Consider the following 23,464-nt stretch of genomic DNA (forward strand, 5'->3'; position numbering starts at 1 on the left):
GGGAGGAGTGCCGCAGCCAGCGCCGGGAGAGCGCTCTGCGGGGAGGCCGTTTCCCTGAGTCACGGGAGGGCGGGAGGCTGGGCCCTTCTGCCCACGCTCCGTGCTCTTCCTAAGGGCAGTCGGTGTAAGTAGGCAGGGCCCCAGGGGAAACACGCAGCGCCACCATTCCTCACGGCGGCCCAACAGACCCCGCGTTCCCAGGAGACGCCACATTCCCCCAGAACCCGTCCTGCACTCTGAGAGCTATCAGCCGACCTTCCCGGCCAGCGTCACGTGCACCCGGAAGTACGTGGGTGGGACCTAAAGCGCCAACGGAAGTGACGTCGCCCGCCCCTAGTCGCATGATGTGGCAAAATGCAAAAAAAAAAGGGGGGGGGGGGAGAGGAGGGAAAGAAAAGCAGGAGACTAGGCAAAGTGATGAGTCCGAAAAAGTAGTCCCTCCGCTCCCTCTAGTTCCCCTCGGGTCGCCGCAATAAGCGAAGCCTTGAGCGCACTGCGTCCCGAATTCCTGCGCTCGTTGCACCGCGACGCTCCGTGGAGGGGTACATAAGGCGGAGGGAGTGAGGAGGCTTGGGCAGAGTGCTGTCGCCGGATCCCTCCGCAGGGCTCAGCCGTTTCCGGAGTCTGCGCTGCGCCCGGTTCCGCCATTGCGGCTCTCGCGGACCCTGGAGCCTCCGCCCCCGACCCGAGCTCTTTCGTCTGCCTGCCAGTTTCCTGCGTCCCCGGAGAGTATCTTGCCGAGCCCAGCCCACCCCCTCCCCTTTCTCCTCCTCTCCCTTGGAGAGTCCGGGCAGCCACTGCCCCGCAGCCCCAGTGACAGGAGGAGACCATACCCCCGACAGCGCCATGGCCCAGATTCTGCCAATTCGTTTTCAGGAGCATCTCCAGGTGCGGCTCGGCCGGGGCTGGTGAGGGCTGTGGAAGGGGTGGTAAGGAGGGAAAAGCTGGGGTCTGGGCCCAAGCAGAAAGCACTATCGGAGGTGGGGGGGGGTATTGGTGTCTGTGGTAGATGGAGAATGGGGGCGCTGTCTTGGGAGGAAAGGGTTAAATGGTGTGAGGTTTGGATGGAAAGGGCGAGAGTCAGGGTGCGAAGGGCAGCGAGGCCAGTCCTGGGATGGAGGGCTTTTCTGTCTTCGCTTCCTGGGTGGCAAGAACTGCGCATAGTAACACCCCCCCCCCCCCGTTTTATTCAGTTCATTCATTTGGGTAGGCTGGGGTGAGGGGGGAGAATTCTCCCGCGTTTCTTCCGGAGCTAGAATCTCCTCGCCTAGGCCTGTGTAGGGCTGTCACCTCCCATTGCTTTCCTCTTCCCTTTCCCCCGTCGTGTCTGCACCCAGGAGCTGTGAGGCGGGTGGGTTGGGGAGGAGCAACCTTTTTTCTTCCTCCCTTTGCGGCTTTCAGCTGAGAAAGACACCTTCCCCGGGGGATGGAGGCAATGGCGGTGGTGTGCTCCTTGCTTTCCCCCAGGCAGTAGGAACAGAAGGTCACCGAAGGAACCGAAGGAGAGTAGAGTGGGGGAACGCGTTTCTCAGGGCGGCGTCAATCCCAGAGTGCGTGGGGTCAAGGTCCCTAGGGGAACTCGCCTTTTTTTCCTTTTCTTCACTTCTCTGGGGTATTGAGGTTCTTATCCCCTCTTTGGTTCTAGAAGGTAGGGAAGAGTTATTCAGAGGTTTTCTTGGAGTCTGCTGGAGTTTAGCAGGTAGTTGTGGGCGTGAGTACCTCCCTCCCTCAGGATTGCGTGGAATTGAACTGAGCCCTGGGGATAGAGCTCACCTGTCTGAGATATGCAAGGTTATTTGGTCTGTAATCGCTTTCCTTTTCGTAAGTTCTAGAATTCTCCCCCATGGTGCATTATCCTGTAGGCAACACACTGTCTTATCTGGCAGCATGCCCATGGAGGCCCCAGGCAGGTGATCATTGGAGGGCTTGACTGAATTAGGCCTTTTCTGAGCTTCCTGGTGCACCAATCCAGGTTTCACTTTGGCTGAAATAATTTATTCATATTAATTTTCTTCCTAAATATTCCTTAAAGAGGCCTGCCTCAGCTCAATCTGAGGGGCTAATTGCATGATAAAAGATGCCATGGTTTGACACGACACTAATATTAGTAACCGTTTACCAGTGAAGGCTAATTTTATTTACTTTCTCCCGTTGGTATCACGTCCGTACATACAGAATTCTTGTTAATAAAAAGGTTTAACATTCAGGCTATCAGTAACATAATTTCATATTTCTTTACAGGTATTATCACCTTTACATACATCAGCAAGAAATCCTTTTCTTTTAAGTCTTGAAATGTAATGAATAACCTTTTTAAAATTTATTGATTTTAGAGAGAGAGGAAGGGGGAGAGAGAAACACCGATTGTTGTTCTACTTATTTATGCATTCATTAGTTGATTTTTGCATGTGCCCTGACCGGATTAAACCCACAACCTTCGTGTATTGGGAGGATGCTCTAACCAACTGAGCAGCCCAGCTAGGGCATTAATCTTTATTCAAAAAATGAGTTAAGTAATGCACTTTCTTCAGTCATCTATGGTTTTCAGGTCACTCATCTGAAGTAAATGGAACATTATTTTACAATAGGTTAAAAACATTAAGTGACAGAATGGACACAGAAGTTATTTATGCTCGATCTAAGATTTTAATTACTATGGTTATTTCTGTTGCAGTAGGGTGTACCTGAATGTGGAGGGTTAGGAAAACAGTGTTCTTGGGTGTGGAAGAAAACAGGCTCCTTAGACTACAGTGCATCTGATGCATAATCTTTCTGCAGACAGATGTTTCTAAAATCATACACAGAAGCAGGTACAATTGCTATTTATAAGGCAGAGGTATAGCCCACTAATCTCATTTTTAAAAAATAGTTTATTGATTTTGATAGAGAGAGGAAAGGGGAGAAAGAAACATTGATGTGAGAGCCCAACGTCCATTGGCTGCCTCCTGCGAGCGCCTCACCGAGGATTGAGCATGCGCCCCCACTGGGAATAGAACCAGCAACCCTTCCTTGTGCCAGACTACATCCAACCAACCGAGCCAGACAGATCTCATTTCTTGACTAGGGGTGGCTTGGGCAATAGTTCATCTCTATTAATGAGGAAATAATTATTAAATAATCCCAAAGATTGGAATCCAACCTTGTCACAGATTTAATATGGGTCTGATTTCTAAGGGATTCAGAATTTCTGCAAATACTTGAGTGAAGCCGTTTTCTTCCCAAATAATTTGAAGATTTGAATGTAAAGTAGCTTTTCAGTTACACTTGAAGAATTCCGTCATCCATTTTTTTGGAGTAATATGCCATGCCTAAAATTAGGCTTGCAATTGTGACTGTATGCTTCAGCTGAAAATGATTAGTTGAGCAAAGTCCCAGTCCCCAACCTCTTCCAGGATATGTATCTTCTGACTTCTCATTTTTATCTCTTCCCCTTTTAAAAATTAATAAGGATTACTCTAATTGTCATTTTAGGCCTTTGACATCTGAGTCCCTGCAGTTTGCTAAGTAGCAGAAAACACTCTGAAATACTTAGGATAAAAATTAGGAACAAGAATTGAGGAACTTGAATGTAGAGTTAGCTTGTGAAAGCTTCAAAAGGTGAACTGTAAATTTATTTTTATAACACGTAAATACTTTGGCCAGCTGAAGGATCTGTCATTGGGGCTTGGAACTATACAGCAAATGAATGTTAATATTTTAAGTTATGAAGGGTTTTTGTTTTTTCTTTTTTAGAATGTTTAGGCTGATAGTCAGTGGATGAATGCCTAGTTGAGTTAGACATTGTTAGAGTTACAGATTCTGGGGGGGAAAGTCCTAGGCTATACATACAAAATGTTGCCTGCAATTCTCAATTCTTGGCACATTAAGTATGTTTGTGCCAACTGATGCATTCCACTGTGTTCCAGGTTCCTTGGGTCTGCAATTAAAAATCTCCAACCCTGTTCTTTTCTCTTTAATCCATAAATGCAGACCTGGAATGTGTTGTGAGTTGAATGGTAGGGGTTCTTGATATGGTTGTTTTGGTTTGCAAAGAGAAAGCAATGCCAAGTGTTGTTGGGATATGCTATATGCTTAACTGGACTGCCTGAAAGAGGCAACTGCCTGGAGTTATGCTGCAGTCTACCCTTGGAATAGCTTCCAGGTTTAAAATATATCATGTTTTTCAGAATTTTCCTAATGGTCAGTTTACTCAGCTGAAAGGTGGGTGACTAATTCTAGTGACTGTGCTTTCACTCTCTAGGAAATAATTTAAGACGCGGAACTCTGTGTGTGTGTGTGTGTGTGTGTGTGTGTGTGTGTGTGTGTGTGTGTAGAACCTCAGTCATTTTCATTTTAGTGTGCAGTAAAATAAATGATTTCAGGAACCTCAATCTATGTTACCTGAATTACATTTCACAAGATGTTTTTTTCTGTTACTGTTACTGATACGGTTTTTGCCTTTGGAGAGGTACTGTCCAATAGAACTTTCTTCCATGATGAAAAATTTGTACTAGCTACAGAGGGACGTTGAAAACTTGAAATGTGGTTAGTGTGACTGAGGAACTGAGTTTTTGCTTTTATTTCTTTAAATTGATTTACATGTAAATAGCCGCAGGAGGCTTGTATCCTATGAATGGATGCGTGCTTTCCAGGTCTTCACTTAATCCCCTGACATCCTTCTTAAACAGTTGAAGAAAGTGAGACTCACAGTATCAGCCTAGGTCTTTTGACACCAACTATTCTGAAGAAGTAGAATGGTTGGCCTTAAGAGAAGTTATACAGCCCTGGTTGTAATTAGAGTTGACTAGAGCGTCATCCCCATACACCAAGGTTGCCCCCATATGCCAAGATTGCAGGTACAATCCCCAGTCAGGGTACATAAAAAAATCAAACAATGAATACATAAACAAGTGGAACAACAAATCAGTGTTTCTCTCTCTCTCCCTTCCTCTCTAAAAATCAGTACTTTTTTTTTTGTTTTTAAAAAGAGAAGTTATGCAGTATCCTAGTGTGCTTTTTTTGTTGTTGGACTTTGCTCCAAGAAATGCTTTCTCTACTGTTTAAAATGTGTTTAATGATGTGGTATAGTAGACAGATTAGGGATTTGGGGGTGGTTAAGACCAGTGTTGTCAAATAGAAAAATAATAAGAACCATATATTTAATTTTACATTCTCCAGTGGCCATATGGAAAAACAGGTGAAATTAATTTTAGTATATTTATGTAACTCAGAATACCTGAATGTTACAATTTCAGACTGTAATCAGTATAAAATTTTCAAATGAGATATTTCACATTCCTTTTTTTAGAGGGTACTGAATTTTCAAATCTGATGTGTATTTTACATTTAGAGCACATCTCAATTTAGAGCCTGTTTTCATTGGAAATATTTGATCTGTATTTAGCTTTTATAAAATTTACAGTTGGAAAAGCAGATTTGCATACCTAGGTTATTCTGAGCATACTTAAGTTTTCCATAAATAACCAATCATTAATAACTGTTTAAATTTTTTTTTTTTTTAAAGATATCTTTATTGATTTCAGAGAGAGGAAGGGAGAGGAAGAGAGAGAGGTAGAAACATCAATGATGAGAAAGTCATTGATTGGCTGCAGCCCACAACCCGGGCATGTGCCCTGACCGGAAATCGAACCCCGACCTCCTGGATCCTAGGTCGATGCTCAACCGCTGAGCCACGCCCGGCTGGGCAATAACTGTTTAATTTTAATTTTAAAATCGGTCACAGCAAACCTCATTTCAAATGCTCAGTACTACCTATGGCTTGTGAACTGTGGTTACAGTATTGGAGAACACAGGTTAAGACTAACCTCTGGTAAAATAGGTTAAAATAGGCATAACTGCCTCACAAAGTTACTGTGAAGGTCTGAGGTCATGTATGTGAAAAGGACTTGGTGTAGCACTTTTGGAGCAATAAATGTTAGATATAAAAATTGTGTCTAGTACATTTTTTTCAGGTATCTTTGAACTGATGACACAGTGTTTAATTTGTATACCTAGATTTTTATGGTTCATAAATGTTTGGTATGCACCTAAGATTTGAGCATTTATCACATGTCAGCAACTGTGTTAGCCTAAGGACAAAGTAGTGAACAAGACAGACTGCAGCTTGCATTTGCACTTGCATTGATGAGTTTACAGAGGCTGTCCACACATAACTGCAGCCATGGATAGTATCTAATGTGTGATACTATGCAGAATTTAATACAAATATTAATGATACAAAATTGATCCCGCTCTTAAACTGTGTCCAAAAGAAATAATTTTAAAAATCTTTCATTATACACCATGAGTACTCATTGTGTATCATTGGTACATTTTTAATTAGTGTTCCTTGGTCAGAAATATTTGAGAGACCTAATCATATCTGATAAAATATCCAGGTGGTATGCCTGTCAGACCTTTGTTTGTGTTGTTTTATATGACCTTCTGTAAGATGGTTGTGTTGAAGTAAATCTCACTTAAATGGGAAATGAGTTCCTTGCTGATAGATATTTTAGTCCTTTATATTAGAAGGAGACTATTTCTCTGGTTGATTTATAGTATATATGTAAATCATAGCAAAGTTTACAGCTGTAGGTCCGTCTCCCCCGCCCCCAGCCAAGTGCCTGTGGCTAATGCTCTTAACTTGATGGGATGGCAGGAGGTTTGGATCTGAATGTATTATGCAAAACCCATCTGTCAGACTTGGTTTTTGTGTCTCTCTTTGTATTATGAAAGACATAATTTAAGGTATTTTGTCCTAGTTTAGAGGGAATAACTATACGTCAAATCTTAATTGCTTTGAAATCTACAAGATCAAAATAAACAGCTGTTTGAGTACCTACTGTGTGCCAAGAACTCTACTAAATATTTTATGTTCATGATCTCATTTTATTAGCAAGATAGCCCCCTCATGTAGATAGGCTTAGATTTTTTTTGCAGATGGGGAAACAAGTTTATAGCATTTAACTTGTAGAGGCACACAGCTCATGAGTGGGTGATCAGACTAATATGTGTTCTTCTTTCAGTGTGGGACATTGCCTCATTTGGTGTGTGATCTGTATGATTTGAACTGCAAAATATACCACAGTTTATATGTAGATTGTGGTGGTCTTTGATGTACACATTCTACTAGTAGTTTGTTTTTAGGTTAGTAGTTTTTATATTTGAAAATAGGGGCCAGTGAAGCAACATTTGATTTTTTTTTTATCCCTTAAACAGTTATTTAGATGAAGTTTTTAAAGGACTTTATCCAAGTTTCCACTAGAAAATTGTGCAGAATGATTGAGATCAGATTAACTTGTAACCATGATTATCAAATCCCTCTCATAAGGCTGAACTTCTTAAACTTCTCTATAGACATTTCCTTGATGACAAGAGTTCCAGTTTGAAGCCACTTGTAAAAGCAGGAAACTTCTGCTTTCTATTTTACTAAATTATGCATTCTTTTGTGTGTATACTAATGTAAAAGTTGAGTAGAATTGTAGGAAGGTGATTGTGCTGGGGAGGAGGAAAGTGGGAGTAGGACATGCTTGCTCAGTTTGACTAGCATAGCCCTATGTAGAGGGGAAAATGATTGCAAACTGGTATGGCTGTGCTTGGGAAGCAGAACTTCCAAGTAATAGTACTTCCTGTTCTGAATCATTGGGTAAATAAGGACATGTCTTGAAGTTTTAGTTAAGTAAAGCAGATTTTAAAGCTTATTTCTAAAAGAATAGAAAATGAATCCATTAAAACTATTTCATCACATTAAAAAAAATTAAATTCTGCAGTGTGCTATTGTGGAAAATATCTCAGATATTTAATCCAAGCTCTGTCTTTTTAGCTTTTCTCAAGTACCTCATTTATTAAGTTAATACTTTCTGTGCTAGAGGGGAGTCTCCCTTTATCAGTTGAGTTGAACATATGTGCCATGCTAAAGGAAAAAATCATCTTCCTAGTTACAGAAGTCAAGATCTTGAAGTTATACCAGACTCTTTCCTCCTCATTTTCTGTATCTAGTCCATTTCTGGAGTAGGGTAGGGAAGAACTTTCATAGTGATGCACACTGGGGGTCCTGGGCATTGCAGTTTTTGATGACCCCCATCTATTGAAACTGTAGTAATCTTAGTAGATGAAAAATGGGAATTGGGTTGAGCATTGCTTTCATCTATTATTTTTGACCAGTTGCTCACCTAAGAAAGAGGGCTTAAAAACCATGAAAGTGGCCCTGGCCACGTAGGTCAGTTGATTAGAGCATGATCCCGATACATCAAGGTTGAGGGTTAGATCCCCAGTCAAGGCACATAGAAGAATCAACTGATTGATGCTCCCTGGCCAGGTATCTCAGTTAGAGCGTTGCCCTGATATGCCAAAGTTACAGGTTCAAGCTGCAGTCATGGCACATACAAGAATCAACCAATGAGTGCACAGATAAGTGGAGCAACAAATCAGTGTTTCTCACTCTCTATCCCTTCTTCTCTCTAAAAATCGATTTAAAAACACACACACCAAAGTGGACAGAGTAAAGCCAAAGACTGTCCATATACACTGACCTTGGCAAAGAGCTGTCTTAGAATATTCCTCAAAAAGCAATCCCTTAGGGGTATGTTCTTGGAGATCATAACCCAAGCAAGTGAAAACAACTCTCATAATACGCAAATAGAAATTCGAGGCATGTTATAAAATTCCAATGATTGCACCATTATGGGGGGGAAAAGCTTTGATGGAATGGTGATGACTTTCCAGTGCTAATGAAGACACTGATATAAAAAATGTCTATGAAGAGTTTAAATAAAATGGTTTTGAACTCCCTGAATTTGTTAATATTAAATGACTTTGAGGTAACCTGTAAGTGTTTGTGCTGAGTGTTATTTCATTCACTCAATTGAACTTGAAAATTTTGGTATTTAGGTTCACGAGGAAACATTCCAATGACTCAGATGTAAAATAAAATGGTTCTGGTCTTGTAAGTTGCAGCACCCGGGTTCTGATCATGCTTTAAATGATTGAACCAACTAGAAAAATGAGCGACACAGCATAATGTCTGATTTCCTAGCAGATCTGTCAGCACAGGGTAGAAAATACATGAATATCAGTGGTGAAGTTGAACTGAATCACTGGGCTCCCACTCAAAATAATGTTTTGTGAAGTCATTGGGAAGTTGTGTCACAGAATGAAGTTTCTTTGGGACCTTTACAGTTTTAACAGTAAGGAAACTGACCAGATGTTTTAGTTATTCATACCAGGAAACCAAGCCCTTAGATCTGCCCATTCAGATCGTCCTTTAAAGATCTTTATGTTAAGTCAGCACTAAGTATTTATTGTGATCTTGAGCCTTCAAAGTAAGCCTCATTTCTGGTTCTTTGAAAGGAAAGTTTGGGTAAATTCTGCACCCGACCCCCATCTCCTATTGCTAGCACACAGACATACCACCTATTATCACATAGCCTTGGTAGCAGTCAGGTGCTGTGTGCCGGCTGAGGGGCATGTATACAGGAAAGGGCATTCCCTGGGAGAGTCATACTACATCTGTAAGATTGGGGACATAAAAACTTCCCTGTATTTCCCTGCAGCTTGGCTAAAATCGATATGTAATATTTCATCTACTTATAAATTAATATTTTTAAAGAACGAGTTAAATTTAAAATTTTCTAGTCAGTAGTTAAGCTACAAGTAGGAGAAATTCTCTTCGAGTCTCCTCATAGTTTACCAAAGCTAATAGTCTTCAGTCCTACTCCCCACCTGTGTGGTTCCTTCCTGAATCTACTACTTAACCATTTGGCCCTGGCTAGGTAGCTCAGTTGGCTAGTGTTGTCCCGATAAACCTACGTTGCGGGTTTGATCCTCAGTCAGGACACATACAAGAATCAACCAATGGGTGCATAAATAAATGCAACAGCAAGTAGATGTTTCTCTCCCCCCTCCCTCCCTCCTTCTCCCTTCCTCTCTTTCTCTAAAATCAGTAATAATAATAAGAGAATTAAAACAATTTGGAGTGAGTGACCAGAGTCAAGAATTCTCCTGAGACAGTAATTACCTCAGAGACTGACAGGGAGTATAAACAAATCTATAGGATTAAAGGCATTTTTAGTTGTTGCTTGAAATGTGGAGCACACAAAACAAATGGCTGGTATCCTATTGATAGAAGAACTAAAGGAATGCTGCATTTTCAGCATTTTTCTTTATTTCCTGTAGAAGACAGCAATTGCCGTTTTTATGTGACATTCTGCTTGTTTCCTGGAAGGGCTTAATAAAGTAGCTCTGTCAGCATATTTTTTCACTGTGATTGATACTAGTGAAGGTAGAGGATGTTTGGAACTTTTAAAGGAAATTATGCTGAGTGAAATACTTGGGATAGGAAGTTAACCAAATCTTCAGGCATTTAAAATATCTGTATTGAGTGACATCCAAGTATCAGCAGGTTTCTCTAAAATTGTTGACTTTTTAACTCTGTAGTGGTCACACCTATCAAGCCTATCAAGATACAAGATTTATTTACGTAAGTTACTGACCATGCAGAGTATTTACAGAATAGCTTCATTTCAAATACAGTAGCTAATACATACTTCCTTTTCATCCTAGCTATTCAGATGAAACAAGGAGGAAGGATCCGTAAAGTGTAGAGCCAAGCACTAATTGTGAAACATAAGTTCTTAGTAATGCTGGCATCAACACAAGTTTTAATGTATTTTGATTTTCAGCTGATACAGCTGGTAAATGAGTTCTGTTCTGCATTTACTAATCATTCATTAGGAGGCAAACTGCCCGGGTATGCTTATAAAAAAAAAGCCTGTTTCCCATGGATGTTCTATCTGATCAAATGTAAGAACTGCTGGTTGAAATTAGTAGGCTCAAAGCAAACCTATTACTCCTTTAATTATGTGATGTTTGTAGGCATAAATACAATTGTGATTGATTGCTGAGATAGAGACTTTGTGCTAATGGAGAGCCTTGTCTTTAGTTAGTTAAAGAATTGGGCATTGAAAAGTACTGTGATTTTACTTGGTTGTAATGTCTTATGCTAGCATTTTCTGCTCTTTTTAATGTATACTGTTTGGATTAAATATACTCATAGTTCATTCGGTCCCTTTAACAATATTTTTCTAGTTTGATCACTAATGTATTTTAATGTTCTGACTCACCATCACTAGGTTTCCTGATTCTTTGATGTATGAAAGTTTTTCTAGCTGTCTTTAGTGACATATGTTTTGAACAAAAGCAAATTGGCCTGCCTATGTTTGACTATATTGTCAGAAGCATGACATCAGAACCAGTCTGTTTTAGAATAGGGTATGTCGTGATACTGTAGTCCGATAGCTAGATAACTATAAAAGGACAGAAGTCCCTAAAACAGAGTATTTCTGTGCCCCCACACTGTTCTAAGTTCGTGCTGTGTGTTGAGTCACTTTCATGCAGCACCTCGGCATTCCTTGCCCCTCCTCAGGCAAGGGACGCTTTCTCTGTTGTATCTGCCATATTGGCAAATCAGGTATAGTTTCAAAACCAAGACAGGAAAAGCAAAGCTTAAAGTGTTTAAAAACTAATGAGCATTTAACTTAGATTTCTGAATCTAATATTGCTGAAGGTAAATTTTTTTTTACCATGTTTCTTTGATCTTAATATAGTCTCTTTCATACTCACCATTTTTGAATTAGGGGATTCATCTCACAGTTGTATATTCTTTCCCCAAAAGCTTTAACATTGATGAACATCTTAGAAATTGAGGCAGTTGTAGTTTACCAAGCACAGAATCAGGCCTTTCTTTTTCTCATATTCTTTGATGAAATTGTATCTTATTACATACATCTCTACATTCTCAGTCTGGTTCAGTCCCTGGACCTCTGGTATTTGAATATTAAGTGATTTCTTGAGAGGAAAGAAGCACCATACTGAGGAGTTTTTCCTTGGACTCTTACTTTTGCTAGCATTGAACTTTGCAGATCCCCCCCCCCCCCCAAGCCTTCTGCAAATATCTGGACTATGAAACCTAAATGTTCTATTTTTTTCTGTTTCTTCCTCTTTTGTCTGAAATCTTTGTATAAGATGAGTGTGTCTCTACCAACTGTTCTTCATATTTTACCAGAGTTTAATGTTAAATACATTTTTCCTCCTTATTGGACTCCCAAGAAAAACTTCAGAAAACAATGTTCTCTAATAGAACTGTGCAATGATGGAAATGTTCTGTATTCTGAGTCACATGTGCCTGTTGATAACTTGAAATGTGACCAGTGTGAGTGAGGGAGTGAATTTAAATTTTACTAACAAAATTAAATATCTGCGTGTAACCACTGGCTGCCATATTGGACGAGTAGCAAACCTCCCAGTTCTGATTGGGCAGACATTCAGTGTACAGCCCTTTACAGAGCTTGAGTTGCTTCACTCTTTGACTGATTTTCATGTTTATCTCTTAAAGTTGTAGTCTTCCTTCCTGCCCTATGGGTAAATTGCCTAATAAAAGTCCGATCCTTACAATTTAATTTTCAAGTTTTGTAACCTATAGAAGAGTAGAAATTACTCTTTTTTAAAACTTAAAAAGATAAATTTGTAAGCTTTCATAAAACTGAAGTCATATACCCAATCATCTAGAGTTTTAATAATATTTTGCTATATTTGCTTTTTTTGTTTTACTTAAACATTTTAAAGAAATTTGGGCTATCATGACATTTCACCCCTAAATACTCCAGCATACATCTTTAGAAAATATGGAAATTTTAAAATAATTATGTTATCATTATAGCCTCCTAATATAACAATTCCTCAATATCTAAAAATCCATCCAAATTCAGATTTGTCTGATTGTCTCCAAATGTTACTGGTTGATTTAAATCAGGATCCAAGTAAGATCTGCATGTTGCTTTCAGTTCTGTCCCTTAAGATTCTTTTTAAATACATTTTTTATCGAGTTTCAGATTTACAGAAAAGTTAGAATGGTGCAGAGAATTCCCATATACACCCTTTACCCAGATTCTTTAGTTCTTAACTTTTTTTTTACTATATCTGATTTACCCTCTTTTGTGTCTCTCCATGAATATTAAATTGTTTGAAAGTGATTTGTAAATGTGGTTCTTCTTTACCACTACATACTCTCTTGTGTATTTAGTAAGAATAATAAAATTTGTGTGTGTGTGTGTGTATCTTTGAACCAGGTGGCTTCAACTCTTTTGCACGTTGAGGAGAGAAATGCTGTGCCTGCTTTCCATTTTACCTTCTGTTTCTCTTTAGGGTAAAGAGAATTTTTGATGATACTGACCATATGCCATCTGTTTGTATTAGTTTCCCCAGCTTGCTCACTCAGCGAACTGTTGGAGACATGTTTGTCAAGTTTGTTAGAAAGCCTTAGCAATACCATTGTGTCCATGATGCCCCTAAAAATAGGAATTAAAGTTGAGTTACTTAGGATTAGCATGTTACATGGTTTCATGTTACATGATATTGAAGATTCTGGTCTCTATCTAACTTTAGTTAGGCAAATTAAAGAGCAGAATTGGAAGTTTTTAAGTGTAATTTCCTTATGTCAAAAGGGGGGGCATTTCAATATCTGAGTAAGTTAAGTACCCACAGACCACTTATCTATTATCAGTACTCAAAAGAAATTCACACCCAGAGTTTCAACCAACATTTAGGACAGCTGAATTAAGCAGATAATAAAATGAAAATACAAAAAAAGCTAACCTTGAGCTGTGTTGTATGTACTAAGGGTATCTATTGAGTCTTTACTGTGTGTCAGGGACTATTCTAAGCACTTCACATTAAACCCTCACAACTCTGGGATAGGTACTATAATTTCAGATGAGAAAACATACACAGAGATAACTGACTTGCCTGTGATCTATTAAGTGGCAACTCTAGGACTAAACCCAGGCATTTTGGCTCTTATGCAGTTCACAGAACCAGCTAATTCTGGATGGCAGTTGTATTTTATAACCAAAGTTACACATTTATACAGTAATTGCTTACTTGATTGAAGAACCTTCTTTGTTGCCTAGATTATGGGGAATTTGAAATAATATTTCTGAGTAAAAACTAAGGCTGTAGTTAGTGTCTTACTTTTGTCCCCGAGCATGTTAATCTAAATTGGGGTGCGGAAGGGAGAAGAGGGAAAAGGAAACACTCATATCATTTGTAACCTGTAACTCTAGGGCACTCTAGAGTTTTGGGTTGGCTGATTAACAGGAAATCGGTTACTTGCTTTTTGGAATCCAGACTAGGCATAAGTGTCCAGTCCTAAAGTTGTGCCACTTGTACGCCAGTATCAGAATCTCGTGTGGAAACCAAATGAGTTACAGTGTTTGGGTAGTTCTCAGTGTTTGGGTGGTTTTCTTTAACAGTTGATAATTTATACACTTTTCTGCATGTGCCGTTAGTGTTTTTTATTTGTAAGGGAGGGTGGAAATATTTATAGGTTATATCACAGATAGAAACGTATCTAATTTCTTGGAGGGAGAGGGACTGCTGGAAACATAGAGTGGGTGACTTTTCATAGTATATGCCCTTTTGAGCAGCTTGAATACTTTGCTGTATACATGTAATAACTATTTAAAAAAAAGTAATTACTGGTTTTGGACCCAAATTTATTGACTTCATATTCTTCTTATTTTATATCAGCTAAATAACAGTTCTTTGAAGTTAAAAACAAATTTTATTATAGAAACTTCCAAGCATATCTCAAGATAGAGCATCCCCAGCGTCAGCAAGAGCAACATTTTGCCAATTGAGAGGATATAAAATGTGACCATATTTGGATATTATTGTATTCCCTGAAAATAGCTGCAGGTTCTGAGACTCTTAATATGTCCTCTGAGTTTATTAGTGGTCCAATCCACAGTCTGTAATTCAGTTTCTGTGGTAGATAGCTCCATATACCATCAGAATTTATAATTGACTAAAAATATTTTATGGTTAGTATGTGCTGTTTTGAAAACAAAACCTGTTTAAAACAATGTTGCATGTTGAAAGTTTTGATCTATATGAATGTTATTAGACATAGTTATCTAGTATGATAAGCCTTTTATATGATGCTCTTTTTAAGAGTGTTACCTAAGCCATGTTTGTAGTTGATGTTGGTGACTTGTCCTATTACTGTGTGTTTTGGGATATTTCCCTTTGATTATATATCATAGAAAAATTTGGGAAGAATTGGTGAATATTCTGGGCATTCAGTGTGCAGGTTGATGCTCTAACCACTGAGCCATGGGTCAGGGCAGCCCCATCCGTTTTTAACCAGATATGCTTTTTCTGCAAGTAAAACAGCTCTGAGGTTGAAGGTCAGTGCTAACCGTTGACAACATGCTTTTCTTAGTGCATTTACCTGGGAATAGGAAACATGGGTTTCTTGACTTTCCTTTTTCCTCCTCTTTACTAAGAGTGTTCTGTTTTCTTACAGTTGCCTTGCACCTGCCTTTGAAGTCGAGGGGTAAAAAGGAATCTATTAGAATCATTTGTGGGTTCAGTTAGTGTTTATGGTTTGCAACCTTGTTTTAACTTTAGTATTTGACTATTTTACTCTCTTTAAAATCCTTACCTGAGGATATGTTTTTATTGATTTTTTTTTTTTAAGAGAGAGAGGAAGGGGGAGGGAAGGAGAGAGAGAAAGAGAGAGAGGGAGGGGGAGAGAGAGAGAGAGAGAGAGAGAAACATCAATCTGTTGCCTCCTGTACACACCATGACCTGGGATTGAACTCACAACATTTTGGTGTTGATGGCGACCCTCCAACCAAGTCATCCAGCCAGGACACTATTTTACTCTTTCTGAAACACTGGGACTTCAGCTGTGACAGTTGAAACTCAAAATTGCCTTAGGTAGTGACAAAAACACAGACTTCTTATTTTACAGAGTAGTTTAGAAGATAACATGTTGCTTTTACATATGTATTTATTGGAGCTCTATGAGCCACTGGAATATTTTCTCCAATTATCGAGAGGTAACTTGATTAAATTTACAAGAGTTTGAGGGTGTTTTACTTAGAAAAGTAGATGTATACACCTCTCCTGAAACTAGGCGGACAACTTGGTTTGTATAAGGCCTCCCTGAAGTCTACCCACACAATATGTTTCAGGAGATCACTTATGGTTTATTTTCCTTCATTAGTTTTCAAACTAAAAGTCACTGTAAAACTAGAGTCAGGAAGAAATGAAAATTTATAAAGTTTTATTGTAACCAAATTCATTACAAGTTATATATTTCACAGCTTGTATACTTGCCCTGCATGGCAGCATATAATTGAGCTTGTAAAGCTAGTTAATCTTCTACATATTTACCACGTTTGTATTAATAGTTGGACAATTGCTTGACTCCTTGCCCTGGTGTTCCATGACTGAGTTCCTGTAACTGTGCTTTATAATTGGTTGTGCCTGCAGCCACTGAGGTATAGGAGGGAAGTGAAAGTAAAACACAGCCTCTTAGTCTTAGGTTATATCTTATTCAGATCCTAGCCTGGTTACAATTAAGCATTATTAGCAGAAGAGTTTGACAAAAGAATTTAGATAGAATAGTTAACTTGGTTCAGCCAATCCAAAGAGAGTAGTGACAGTGGTGGTCTCTGGGGAGGGAAGTTGGAATATCTGGGGGACAATGGGAGAAGAAAGGCTTGATTTTTTTTTTTCTTTCTTTCTCCCTGTGTTTTTTTGTTTGTTTGTATTTTATTCCATGTGAATTTATTATCTACTGCAGGGGGTGGGGGCAAAAACTAGTTTGGCTAAGGCTAATAAAGCCTTCAGGCAGCCTTTTAGTGGGACTTAATCTGTTACACTACATTTAGCCACCCAGAGTGTTAATAACCCACTGTGGTAGATCTCTCCTTCTACAGGTGCCTTTTGTTCTTACATACTTAATTGGTTTTCAAAGATCTACCATCCTTAGATCCTCTATATTTGTTTCGAAAATACTTGAATATCTTTTGAGTACACACAACAAATCTGATTCCATTATTTCCCTTGTTAAAACCCTTAACACCTTGCTGACCAGCTATTTTGAGCCAGAACTCACCCGTGTGGCCAGCTACTTTTCCGTTGTGACCTCTCAGCAAGGTGTTTAAAATTACTTAAATTAATGTAAGTGCAGACACGAGTTATCTTGTGACTGGTCAGCAGCGTTCACACACAGAAACACGTGTGTACTCGTGACCAAGGTGATTAAGTAGCTTCCTTTGCCTAAAAAAAAAAAAAAATCAGTATTCTTAGTGGGTATATTTAGCTTATCAGTCTGACCCTTGCTTGTCTTTATAGCCTCAACTTATTACCATGTTCATAGTCTATACTCCAGTGTTACAAAAGTACTTATAATTCCCTTAGCAGACCTACTTTTACATCTCTGGGTTTTAGAATTTGTTCTTCTGTTGAGCATTCTTTAGTCTCCCTTGAACATATCCCCTTAGCTGTGGGTCTTCTTTGACAACGTCCCGCTTACATCTATTTCTTTGTTTTGGCACTTTTTGCAAAGTATTGTAACTTTGTTTACTTCTCTGTCTGCTCTTGCTAATAATCTAAGTTACTTTAGATCAAGAACTTTGGAAAAATTTAAATTTCTCTGTCTTTATGCTGTGACTTCATTTCAGATTCTGAAGTCTAATGCAAGTGAACAAGTAATTTCTACATGTTAAAGGGGGAAAGAGAGGACAGTTCAAAGATCTTAAACTAGAAGTATTGATGACCTCAAATCCCTTGAACCAGATGTAACTCTTTTATATCTGTTATGTTACCTTTTAATTATAACCACAAGGTTATACATCTCTAGTTAAAACTACAAGGTCATAACAAAACAATTGAATGCCATATTTGTTGGAAGAACAGAAGGTCCACTATCTGGCTATCAATTGCCTCACTTGAGTTTATGTAATGGACTTTTCACTGCTGACCTTGAAGCATTGATGGTTAAATGAGGATTTGTAGTGATAATACATGGATATCAAGTGTTTCTAATTCATTTTGTAACATGGTTTATTAATGTTTGTTTGTTTGTTTGTTTTTTCTCCAGCTCCAGAACCTGGGTATTAACCCAGCAAACATTGGCTTTAGTACCCTGACTATGGAGTCAGACAAATTCATCTGCATTAGAGAGAAAGTAGGAGAGCAGGCTCAAGTGGTAATCATTGATATGAATGACCCAAGTAATCCAATTCGAAGACCGATTTCAGCAGACAGCGCCATCATGAATCCAGCTAGCAAAGTAATTGCATTGAAAGGTATAAAAGATTGTGGGTTTATTTTTCTTAAAACTCTTCCTATGTATAATTTATTCAAATACAATAATTAGGAGCTCTTTTAGTGTTTTGATTACATTTGGTTAAATAGATCTGCAAAGTTAAAGCTCTTACTGAATTTGATTTTAACTACTTTCATGACTTTTACTTGGCATGTTTCTATAAAACGTCTTTCTATTCAGCATAGATCTACTTGGAGAAAATTTAAGTTTTATATTAAATGAATTTAAATTTTATACCTACAGTGTGATAAGACTGTGCTTTAAAAAGAATAGCACTGCACAGAGAAGATATAAGAAGTTAGTGTTTCATATTCTGTAATAAAATATACTTGGCTAATATTAGCACCTACACATTGCAGAATGTTATGATTATAAACTTGCTGTTCATGCTGTGCCCTTATACATCAGTCTTGTACTTCACTTATGTTATTGAGTTTTATAAATGGCTTGAATTTACACTGACTGGTAAAAGTGTGTCTATATGTGGGTGGGTATTAAAGCTTTGAAATCATGGGTGTTAGAGTTTATTCAGACTCACCTTTTAATTGTCATAATAGGGAACTGTTCAACCTATTGGTCTAAACAGAGTTCAGAGAACCTCATACTGGCTGGGAGCCTATGATTTTTTTCCTTTGAACTTTAGAGTGACAATGGAATTGACTCTTAAAACTTGGTGACAAACTGGAATTGACTCTTAAAACTTGGTGACAAACTGGCTGACTAAAAACGGCATTTAACTGCCTATTTTTTGCTTGTTTTTCTTCTTGGTGTAATAAGAAGAGTTTGGGTTCCTAGTGATATTTTAAGTGTCTTTGGAGCATATGTGTAACTTTTATGAAGATTACTTTAACCTTATGGCCTAAATTCAGTTATGTAAGGAAACCGAGACCTTACTCAAAATCACATAGCTGTCACCCCAATAAATTAAAAAAAAATTTTTTTAAAAATCAGATGATTGGGATCTAAGTCCATAGATAAAGCCATTCGGTGCTAGTGTATTACCTAAATGGTGTGCAAGCACTGTTTTCAGCCCCATCGCCAGCAGCGTGACCTTGGATAAGACATAGAAATATGCAGGAAGTCTACTTTTTATTCATTTGTAAGATGAGAGGGTTATGTTAGGTAATTTGCTAGTTGTTGTTGTGTTTTTAGCTCAAAATCCTAGTCATTTCTTGATATATTTTGTGGATGAGTTGTTAGAAGTGCTGAAGTTTTTAAACAGACTTCTCTGTACACGATTTAAACTTTGTATTTTGTAGTAATACTTGTTGGAGGATAAATGACGGGCGGGGAGAGGGCCAAGCATATTCAAACAAATGTCACCATTACATATCTAAGATTAGAGCTGATCTCATCTCAAGGAAAGATGATCCATCCAGCTTTCACCTAGGCCACATGTTTTGCAGCAGTAAGCTTTTTGCTTCTATTAAACAATACATATTTTACTTTAAGATATTAAGTACCCTTCAGCCTCGTTAAAGAATTTAAATTCAACTGCTTAGCAACTCTCTCACCTCTATAAAAAGGCCATCGTTTAAATTTTCTCAAAATTCTTTTCTATTTTTAATGTTGTTGTTATCACATTTCTTAATGCTTTCTTATGTGTGCAGATGGTGAGTTATCTTAAATTAGATTGTATTAGTTATTGTCCTGTTTTATAAAAAGAATAAATTGAAAAGACTTTCAGAGCATTGTACAGTAAATAGCGTTACAGATTTGTGCCCATATGTGTACACTATGAAGTTAAGCTGCCAACCCTTGCCCTTGTCCTCAAACCTCTTACATAACGTATACTCCAACCCCTTTCATGTAAAAAAAAAAAAAAAAAAGTCTAACCTAGGGGTTGGGGAAGGCAGCAAAGGAAAGTAATTTCCAAATATAGCAGGTCCTCGACTGACGTCATTTGGTCATAAGGTTGATGAGGTGCCATAGGAATTAAACTTGCTTATGTCAGTTACCCTGCGGTAAAATTGGTTTCGTTATTTGTCGTTTCGCTTAAAGTCTCACTTAAAGTCGCAGAACCTATTGAGGACTAACTCTACTGCTTCCCTGTGAAACCAGTTTTAAACCCCTTGGCTTCTTTTTATAAACAGGACTATAACTCTCACAATTGTTCAAGTCTGGTTGTGGTTTACATACTGTGTGGGATGGGAATAATAGTCTTTGTTTTATGGAAGAAGTTCTTACTCGTGTGGTAAGAAGGTCCTGGTACAAAGCCGTATGTTTTGTATTCTGTCCCATCCCCCCCCCATACTCATAGTTTTTGTTCTTCAGGATCCAGATTCTCTGTGGCTCAGGAGTGGAGTTTTCCTTAGTCTCTAAGGACTAATCTGGATTAAATAGCCTAGTATTATCTATGGGCTTTGACCTTTGTTAGTTTAAACCAAATCACTTTGTGGACCGTGAGTGAATTCAGATGACAAATTCAAGCCTCTGCGTGTGATTCAGTGGGTTCGTAGCACTCAAGGCAGATTGCGTCCTTTCCCAAGTGTTTGCTGTCTCCACCGGGTGAAGCTTTAGCTTTGGTCCTTTCTCCAGTACGTTGACAGCATCGGAAACTGTACTCCTGTGTCTCTGTCTCCTTTCCTCTAGCACCTCTGCTACCTTTCCCTTTGCACCTTCAGCCAGTTCAGTGCAGCGTGCTTTGCTCTCATGTGCTCGTGAGGCAGTTCCGTTGAAGTAGATCTCTTCTGGAAAGTGGTTTCCACAAGACTTAGTTGGATGGGGCATGACTGCCTTTCTGAAAGTAGTCATTTGTCCCACGTGTTTGTATCAGGTTTGCTTTGTTCTGTGTACCTATAACCAACTTAATGTGTAAACATTCTTAATTATAAATCATAAGATTTCAAACTTATTGTCCATAAGCAGGCCGTCTTTAGACTCGGTTTTGGTTGGGATTTAGAATTCTATAGAATTTTATGCTATCTGTCTAAAATGTCTTTAATAGAGGTAAATCTAGTTTTTGCTTCAGATGTAGATTGTTTGCCCAGTCTCAGCTCTCTTTTCAGTGGTTGCTGCTCTATCAATTTTACTTCTGTAGTTGGTTATTGAATAGTTTCCTGATAGAACCATTTGTTCAGAAGTCACAGGTCTTGTTACAGAGCTAGTCTAGCTAGATATTAATTTATCCTGAACTTTGCTTTCTTAATGATTCATAATTCTTAATTTTTTTTTCAGCTGGGAAAACTCTTCAGATATTTAACATTGAAATGAAAAGTAAAATGAAGGCCCACACCATGACTGATGATGTCACCTTCTGGAAGTGGATCTCTTTGAATACGGTTGCTCTTGTTACGGATAATGCAGTTTACCATTGGAGTATGGAAGGAGAATCTCAGCCAGTGAAAATGTTTGATCGCCATTCTAGCCTTGCAGGTTGCCAGATTATCAATTATCGTACAGATGCAAAGCAAAAGTGGTTACTTCTGACTGGCATATCTGCACAGGTAACATATTTTCTAGTTTTTAATAAAGAAAGGTCTAGAAAACTAATATGCCCAGAATGCAGTTTATTTTAAAATTAGGTCTGTGCTCAGTCATGTTGAATCTGACTTCTTTTGGAAGACCTTTTTTAAGGAAAAGAGAGAGCTGTGGCTTACTGCCTTTATATTGACATAGTTTCAGAGTATGTACTCTTACCAAGTGTTTTTAGGTCTTACTTGCAGGTTAAGTGGATATACTGAGTCCCTGTATGAATGATTTGGAATTTATTATGGATATTACTACAGAATGAGTAGACCTATACATATATTTTTTAAAGATAACATAAAGAGATGGTTATATATGAGACATTTTAAACATTTGTGTTAAGCTTTAAATAAGATAATCTTCAGAGTTAAATTTTAATGAGGAGGTATAAAATCTACATTGAGAGACTGAATACTAAATAACAAAGAATTATAAATCCTGTTAAAGATGATAAAAGCAATTCTGATTATTTCACCAGTTGATGATGAATCTGGGAGTTATTGGTTCATTGGGTCCCCAAACTTTATTCTCTTTGATCTTTTGTAGCAAAATCGTGTGGTGGGAGCTATGCAGTTGTATTCTGTAGATAGGAAAGTGTCTCAGCCCATTGAAGGACATGCGGCTAGCTTCGCACAGTTTAAGATGGAGGGAAATGCAGAAGAATCAACGTTGTTTTGTTTTGCAGTACGGGGTCAAGCTGGAGGGAAGGTATGTTTTGACTTTAGAAATTATCTTAGTGACAGTTTGTCTGCTACTAATTAGTCATCTAATTTCAATATAATCTTTTCCTTGTTTATTTGTTTCTAACATTCAGATTTGTGGTGACTGAATTCTGCTTCTAGTGATATTTATCTAAAATGAATAATGTTCTTTAACAACTTTTTTGTATCGGCTGTTTATAGTCAGATTTTATTTTGATTGCCTTTACCAAGGCCTTAATTCTATGTTTGTGAACCTAACTGTGCATAAAAATCATTGGGGTTGCTGAAGTATACATTTGTGTGCCTTACATCTCTGGAGTCTAATTCAGTAGTTGGAGCTCATAATCTGCATTTTAAATACCCTAGGTGACTAGGTAGAAGGTAACCTACTGTTTGAGTAGCATTGCCCTAAGTCAGAACTTACTAACCTTGGCTCTGCATTGGCATCGTCTGGACAAATTAAAGTACTTTGTATGTTGTTGCAAACAATAGAAACAGCCTGGCTGATTAGAGGATAGAAAATATACTGAAAGGATAATGGATAGTTTACAATAGCTAGGAATGTTTAGAACCAAGCTTGGAAGGTGAAGAGGAATCAGGAAAAATAGGCAGTCACCAGGGCTGCAGCCGAAAGCTCCACCCAGAACCCTGAGAACTCCCCTTGCTACTCTGACTGCAGTGCTGGATGACACAGCACTGCTGCCCTCACTGCCAGTCTGGACTCTAAAGTCTTCATATTTTCCCATGGTAACTAGTTAAAAACATTAAGATAGCAATTGCTTAAATTATGATAATCAGACATTTAAAACCAAAATGTTCTCATCCAGTTTGTGAGGTCTATGTGAACAGAGCTACAACTCAGCTTCAGTGCATACTTTCCATCTGTGTTAGAGTAGAAGTACAGGCAGAAAAGAATTTATTGTATCTCTTTGGTGACCTAAATGCTAAGTTACAATGTAAAACCATGAGAAGGCTCCTTTGTGGGCAATGTAGTAACATTTTATGCCTTTAATTTAAGGTAGATTGTGGTGTGATTGTTTCAGCTATTCAACTGACTTTAAAATTTTTATCTTGAAATAATACACATTCATAGGAAGCTGCAAAGACAGCACAAGTGTCCTTTACCTAGTTTCCCTCA

At 38.4% G+C, this 23,464-nt stretch overlaps 1 protein-coding gene across 2 annotated transcripts in view; it reads left to right on the forward strand.

Annotated features, from left to right (window-relative positions):
- Nucleotides 1–372: 372 nt before the first annotated feature.
- The window catches only part of CLTC (clathrin heavy chain), a 59,497-nt gene continuing 36,405 nt past the window's right edge, over nucleotides 373–23,464 (forward strand). For both annotated transcript variants that reach the window (XM_081162643.1, XM_081162644.1), the window contains exons 1-4: nucleotides 373–888; nucleotides 17,930–18,137; nucleotides 21,335–21,603; nucleotides 22,172–22,333. In XM_081162643.1, coding sequence (XP_081018769.1) covers nucleotides 847–888; nucleotides 17,930–18,137; nucleotides 21,335–21,603; nucleotides 22,172–22,333 — 681 coding nt within the window. In that variant the 5' untranslated portion in view covers nucleotides 373–846. The remainder of the gene's footprint in view (nucleotides 889–17,929; nucleotides 18,138–21,334; nucleotides 21,604–22,171; nucleotides 22,334–23,464) is intronic.

This window comes from Miniopterus schreibersii (genome assembly GCF_964146895.1).
Source record: "Miniopterus schreibersii genome assembly, chromosome: 16".
Taxonomy (NCBI): domain Eukaryota; kingdom Metazoa; phylum Chordata; class Mammalia; order Chiroptera; family Miniopteridae; genus Miniopterus; species Miniopterus schreibersii.